The 7,457-nt window shown below is 37.5% G+C and overlaps 1 protein-coding gene across 1 annotated transcript; it reads right to left on the bottom strand.

The window, feature by feature from the left end:
* Positions 1-3,786: 3,786 nt before the first annotated feature.
* LOC129809327 (histone H2A.V-like) lies at positions 3,787-4,119 on the bottom strand (the record flags this gene model as incomplete). The annotated part of the gene is made up of 1 exon (XM_055859146.1): positions 3,787-4,119. A coding segment is annotated over one exon (333 nt), but the record flags the coding sequence as incomplete, so codon positions are not given.
* Positions 4,120-7,457: the final 3,338 nt, after the last annotated feature.

Here is a 7,457-nt window from a genome sequence, read left to right as displayed (position 1 = left end):
TTCTGCAGTGTGTCTCAACCATTTTACTCCATCTGATCTGGATAAATATCATCGTGTGGATGGATGTTCAACTAAAATTCCACTGAAAAGTTATCAGGTTGAAAAAGGATGCGATTCCATCAGTGTTCCCTGGAAGGCCACATTACACCTACCCACAGACTCAAGAATTGCCATCCACTGCGATTGATTTAGCAACCGACAAACTGATTCAGAGTACATTGTATGGGATTCTTGAGGAATGAATAAGACCAGAGGCAAGTTCTGGTACTATTTGTCTAGGATTTTGTGAAGTAAAATGAATCCTAGAAGTCTGTTAATTTCAGGAAATAAAAGTATACTTCAATGTTCCTTTGAACTTTTTCTACTTTCTCAACTGTTGATTTTTTTGGGTGCTTACCTCATTAATTTTGCAGAATACTTGTCAGGCAGGATACAGGATTTATTCACTTTTTTGTATAAAATTTCACAATCATACACCGCGGCGAGCCGAACCAAATATCAAAAGCAAAGTATTTGCGATCGACCCGCTTGGAGCGCTAAAATAACTGAAAACCTAACAGCACTGGCATGAAATTCATGCCAACCGTCACCTACTTTCCACTCGCATGAAATTGGTAACAGCGGCTGTTAACATTCTGTTACTTTTCGCTGTTGGTTGTTAGAAATTCTAGCCGGGAGTTCAAATCAAGAATTGGTTGATGTGAGTGTTCCCGGTAATGTAGCAGCTGCAATTTCCAGGAAGAGACGCCGTGTCGCAGTCACAAATGGTAAATTTGTGCTTTTATTTTAAATTTCATAAAAGTCTTTTTTTACGTATTTTTTAGGAGACAGAATGGACCAAGTAATCGAGTGATGGTTGATCAGCAAAGCAAAGAAAATGAGAGGCAGAAAATGGATGAAAAGAGATTGAAGATGGAGGAAGAAAGGCTCCAAATTGATCGTCAAAATTCCCAAATTATGAAGGTTGTTGCAGATGCGAGCAAATAAGATGGCAGGAGCTCTCGAGAAAGTATTTTCTAAGCAATAATTTGTGATTCAATGAAGTACTGTAAATTGAATTAAAAACATTTGAGTGATTTCTGAACATAATAATTCAGAATTAAATAAAAGTGAAATAAATCGGATAATAATATTTTATTTTTATATTAAATTTCGAGCATAATTATCTCTGATGAATCTAGAAAGGGTAATTTCAATATAATCGTGTGCTCGTTCTTCGAATTCTTCAGCCGGGACATCATCTTCACTCATTGGAAAATTATGAGCTCGCATAAAATTATTCAAAATGAAACAGCAGTAAATAATATTGGCTGCTCTTATAGGATGGTACTGGAGCTCGATATGTTCAATATGTTTTCTGGTGGGAACTTGTCGCGCATTGAAGTAAATCTCGTATTCTTCAACGGCATCCGTGTTAAGATGAAGATGCCCAAATACTGGCATCATAGTAAGCACACGGATATTTAGAATTTACTGCTAAGAACTGCAAAGAACTATCACGCATAGCCTCAACATTAATGCTATAAAATCTTTTGTAACATCGAAAATGCATGTGGTGGTGCTCCAAATCCGTTTTCGGAGGAGCGATGATTTCCTGGAAACCTGACGTATTTAGTCATGTTCTTCACAATTAATTTGGATATATTCGATACACATCGAAATACTGAGGGCTGGCTCAAATTGACCAAACTGTTGTCTCCAACGGGCATCTGGTAGCTTCCGGTCGCAAAAAGTTGAGTTTAGCCAAGACTCTGGTGTGAAATGGAATTTCTGATGCGGAATGATCATATTGTTCCAGATCTTCAATTAATTGTTGGGCAGCATGAGGAAGCAGTCGGAAACGACTTATGAATGCCTCTGTAGAAATATCAACAAATCTCCTTGACATTTCAAATATTTCAAGTTGCGAGCATTTTCTGAACTGAAAAATATTTTTAAAAAATATAAAAAATAAACCAATTATTTAAAAATAAATATTAATTATATGCGTAATTTGACTTTATTCAACACTTACAGCATTTCTTGACGTTCTATCTTTTATAATAGCATTACATTGGCCAAATTTCGATTCATTTTCTCAAGACTTTCACTTCACAAAATTTAAAAAGACCTCTAAACTTTCCTTGGATCGTACAAGAAAATGTATGAAACTGTCAAAGAATTGTCCGGAATTTATTTGACATTACAAATAGATATTCTGTGGACTCCTGCATTGAAGATCCATCTGTCTAGGGTTCCTGTACTTATAAGATAATGAACGCAAAATTGGTCAAGTAATTTATTTTAGGGAGAGAAAAGGCAATTAAAGTCGTGGAAGATGATATATTTAATTGGAGTTTTTGGAAATTATGATTACGAGCTCGATTTCCGGAGTGATACGGTTATTCCGGACCACCCTTCTTTCCAATGAGCGATTTGTGGACTGTGTGGAATGACACCACCACCCGCAATTGTGGCCTTAATCATCATTTGTAGCGCTACAGTCCGTCTAGGACCTTGGCTTCATTCACAACCTGTCTTCATTTTAATCTGTCCTCAGCCAACCTTTTCCAATTTCTTACATTTAATTTTCTCAAATTTCCCTCTATTTGATCCAACCATCTCATCCTGGGTCGACCTTTAGCACGTTTTCCTGCTGGTTCCCCTTCAAATGCTCGCTTAGCTGGCGTACCCTTTTCCATTCTCACAACGTGTCCAACCCATTGTATTTGTGTGGCCTTGACGTGTGCAACTAGACTCGCATCCTTGTATAGCCGTTTGAGCTCATCGTTCCTACGGATTCGCCAATTTCCAGCCGTTTCCTCTACTGGACCAAAAATCCTCCTAAGAATTTTTCTTTCAAAAGAGGCAAGTTTATTTTCATCAGCTTTTGTGATTGTCCAGGATTCACACGAGTAAGTTACCACTGGCCGCACAAGTGTCTTGTAGAGCTTTAATTTGGTGTGGATCGAGAGGGACCGAGACTTGTATAATGTAGTAAAGCATAAAACGCCCGATTTCCTTGGTTTATTCTTGAGGCAATTTCTGTGCTTACTACATTCTTAGAGTTGACATTGGAACCAAGATACTTAAAACTATCCACCCATTCGAAGGTTTTCTCTCCACATGAAATGTTTCCACTGTGAGTTGCATCGCTTTTCGATACCATCATATATTTTGTTTTTGATTCGTTTGTTGCGAGTCCCATATGCGATGCTGCTTCCTCGAGTTCTTGATATCTCTGCTGTATATCAGTCACTCTTCGGCCAATCAGAACCAGATCGTCGGCATATGCCAAAATTTGGGAGGATCTATTAAATATGGAGCCATTGGGGCTGATGGTTACTTGTCTGATAATTGCCTCCAGTGCAAAATTAAACAGTAAAGGCGATATCTGGTCCCCTTGTCTCAGTCCAGAGCTAATGGAAAAGCTGTCCGATTGCTTGTTATTTATACGGACACAGCTTTCATTACCCAGTACTGAAAGTCTTGCATTCTGACAAGCTTATTAGGAACGCCGAAAGATACCATGGCGTCCCATAGCCGATCGCGTTTTATGCTATCATATGCCTGTTGGAAGTCAACAAACAAGTGATGTGTAGTGATGGATTGCTCTGTGCATTTTTCCAGAATCTGGCGCAATGCAAAAATCTGGTCAGTTGAAGATTTTCCCGGTCGAAATCCTGCCTGATATGAACCAATTATCTTTTCTGCCCATGGGAGCAGTCTACTATACGTAACGTTGGAGAGTACCTTATATCCAGTACACAACAGAGAGATACCGCGATAATTCTCGCAGTTTAATCTTTAATCAGTGGCCTTAATAAGGCTGTCTAATTCCTCATCTCCACGGATGGCCAGCTGCAAGTGACGGGGAGTTATACGCTTCACTTTAAGATCTTTTGATGCATTACCAGCCAACTCCAGTACTTCAGCGGTGAGATATTCAAGGATGGCAGCTGAGTAGACGGCCGCTGTGGCCCCCACGCGTCCATGGCTTGTGGTGCGATTCTTGAGATGCCGATGAATTCTGCCCACAGGGAACTGCAATCCAGCCCTAGCTGAACGCGAAACGGCCTTTGCTTTGGCTTTTCCAGAATCCTTGCCTGCTTTTTCCGCCAGCCATATCCACAGATTTGTCTCAATTTATCAATATTTTCACAGTATTTTTTTGGGCAGAAAAAAGCGAATGTCGCTACAATTCAACACAACAGCGTAGGGAAAGCGATAAAACCATTCTTGGATTAATTGAAAAATTCTTGGATATAGAATACGGTAATTTGAAAATTTTGTTGGAGACTTTATAACAAGGTCTAAAATATTTGGAGAGTACTAATATTTTAGAACTTTATATTTTTTCTGTGAGAATACCAAATTTCTTGGATCTTGCTCAGTTACAAAATTATAAAGATGGCATGAATAGCAGCCTATATCAAAGAATTGTTGTATTTTGTGACACTTTCCATTTAAAACCCTAATTTAAGTGTCTTAGTCGAGTAGAAGCAGTCAAATTGGCATCTGAGTGGTTTCAAAGCGTTATTATGGGAAAAATCAATTTTTTCACACTTAAACGACAAAATCGGACAGATAGCATTATCTGATCGAAAAGTGATGTAAGGACAAAATATAGAGACAAATGTTCTCTACAATTATGTCGAAGTAATTATCAGACTCGGTTCAGCGACAGTCGAGATAATTGAAGTTATGTGATATTGAAATTGGCTTTTCGACTGTGGCGCTCCCGGTGTTGGTCCCACGAAGTTCAAGTGTTCTAGAAAGTTGTAGCAATTAGTGAGATCTTTCGTTTAAGCCCTCACTCATCAAAATCGGTCAAATAGAACCGGAGATATGATTTTTTGAATTTCGTGAAATTTGACCCCTCATATCTCCGGTTCTATTGTAACCACAGCGCACTTACGCACCATTTTGGAAACAACCTAGACTGGACTACAACATACTAAAATTTCATTAACTTGCACAATGCCGTTTTTGAGAAAAATTAGTTTGAATTTTGATGAATTTTGACGCTATCACAGCGCCACCTGTGGTGACTTTTTGAACTTCTATCTGAAAGTGCTCATCGAGACGAAACCAAAAAGGTAAAATTTAGGTCGATATGTTAATTAGAACCGGAGATAGAGGCCAGTCAATGTTCGAACTTTGACCCCTTATAGCTGGGGTCAGGGGTTATGGATCGACTTAAGTATTTTTTTGTTTGATAGGTATAATCTGCGGCTACAACATACTAAAATTTCAGCCCGATGCACAATGGAATTTTTGAGTTATTTAATTTAGAAAATTGAAAAATTTTCTTTTTAAAAGTAGCGCCCCTAGCGGTGATTTTATGAACTTGTGATGTTAGAAGGGAAGTGTCATTTCATGAGAGCTTTCCAAAACGCCCTCACTTTTTAAAATCTGACAATTAGAACTGGAGTTATGGCCATTTTAAGAATTTTTTTTGGACCCTTATAGCTCGGGTCAGGGGGGTTGGGGGACCTTAAGTTTAGTATTGATGGAAAGCCCTAAGGCCCAGCTATAACATACTAAAATTTTAGCCCGATCGATGCTATAGGGGCTGAGCTATTGAGAAAACAATAAAGGGGAGTATTCAAAATGGCGGAAAGAGGGGTGGGGACAGGGGGGTTAATGCACCAAGTTGCAATTTTCACCCGATATATAACCTTTGCCCTAAACCGCAAGTCGATATCTCTTTTAGTTTAGGAGCTATTAAGCTCCAAAGAGCGGCCAGGAATGTAAATTAGCCACATAGATATTCGTGATCAGGAAGTGGCGAAACACATTTTGGCCAAGTTTGAGCGCGATCGGACGACATGAAATTTTGTTAGGATTATAGTAGGTGAGATTATTAAGAATCTCACCTAATATGTATCATTTTGATTTCCTTTTTTCTTCTTTTAGCCGATATTCTCTAAAATCTCTTTGAAAATATCCATTCATTTTTTTTAGGGAAATTGATGTGTGATTTATTTCATTTATAATATCTAATTTTTAAATGAATCTTATTTAAATAAATTATTATTATTATAAAACCATTTGTGGCATTGGTACTCTTGAGAATCTTTGTAATCTTAGCTTTGTTTGCCCCTAGCAGAGACAATTTCGTGGAAACATGCAGAAAAGGAAGCATTGTGTGAGTGGTGAGATTTTATATTCTTTTCCTTTCGCACTGCCATTTGATACTTGCAAGTGCGAGCGAGTAAACTTGAGGGGATGAATTTAATTTCAGTGCATGTGTTGACTGTGTGAACTGCGCGCGCCAGAGAATTTTTCTCTCCTCTCTCGATCTCCCGCTTTGAACTCACAGGAGTGACGGAGAGAAAAAGTATCGCGCGAGAGTATGACGGAGAGAATAAGTTTTTTGATGAGTCTTTTTTAACACTTCGTAGAACCCTAACTAAATGTGTCACGGAAGGACCAAGTGGCAGCCGCTGCCATTTATCGAATTTTACATAATATTTTGATATTTTTACTTATATTTAAACATTCGGAGCTTTAGTCAATTCTTTTCTGGTGTCTGAATCAGAAATTTCATCTCCTTGGGTACTGTATCTAAAGATTTTTAACCGCATTCGATGTTTTCATCTTTATCAGAATCATGGAGTAAGGGAAAGTTGTCTGCCTTTGAATACGGCAACCTTTGAATGTTTCAATTTTTCTCTTATTTTTCAAAGCAAAAATTCTACTTTATTAACAATAGTTAATACTATTAACTATTTTCTATTAACTTCGCTTAACAAAATGGATTTTTAGCTTTGGGAAATAAGAGAAAAATTGAAGCATTCAAAAACTGACGCATTCAAGGGTATGTCACTTTCCCCCATAATTTTTCTCAATAATTTGTAAAAACACTTTCAATTTGTGCTTTTAAAGTTTTTATACACTAACAATCAAGAAAATTACATCTGCAGAACGTGAAACTCCCATATAAAATGCATATGGCAGCAACTGCCACTTGGTCCTTCCGAGTGCAGTTTTTTGTTTTTGCAATATATTTACATTAATATTTAATATTTATTAAAACGAAAAAATAGCCAGATAAATTCTGCACGCATTCAATCAAGCCTCCAGGCCAAATGATATATTCTTCACTATAAAAAATTAAATTGAAAACTAAATTGGCAGCGGCTGCCACTAGGGTCCTTCCAAGTATTAAGAAAAGTCAGTTTTTGGCCCAAAGAAAAAACATAATTTTCGTAGGCAATAACGTGAAATTGTGTGTATCATAACAGATGTTGTCAAAGTGCCAAATGGGTTGTACTGGGAAATTCTTCAACACCTAGAATAATCTTCATTAATTGATCCTTCCGATCAGCATTTCTTCCAATTTGTATCGAATTGTTACAAGATACAAAAAGATATCGTCGGTTCCAAAGAAGATTATTGTGAGTCGAAAATGTCAATTTTACAGGAGAGAGCTTTAAAGTTTGACAGCTAAAATTTATTTTTATTAATTTCAC

Source organism: Phlebotomus papatasi, unplaced genomic scaffold (genome assembly GCF_024763615.1).
Source record: "Phlebotomus papatasi isolate M1 unplaced genomic scaffold, Ppap_2.1 HiC_scaffold_604, whole genome shotgun sequence".
In the NCBI taxonomy this organism is placed as follows: Eukaryota; Metazoa; Arthropoda; class Insecta; order Diptera; family Psychodidae; genus Phlebotomus; species Phlebotomus papatasi.
The sequence above is the reverse complement of the archived record's forward strand: the minus strand, read 5'-3'. Positions and strand labels throughout refer to the sequence as shown.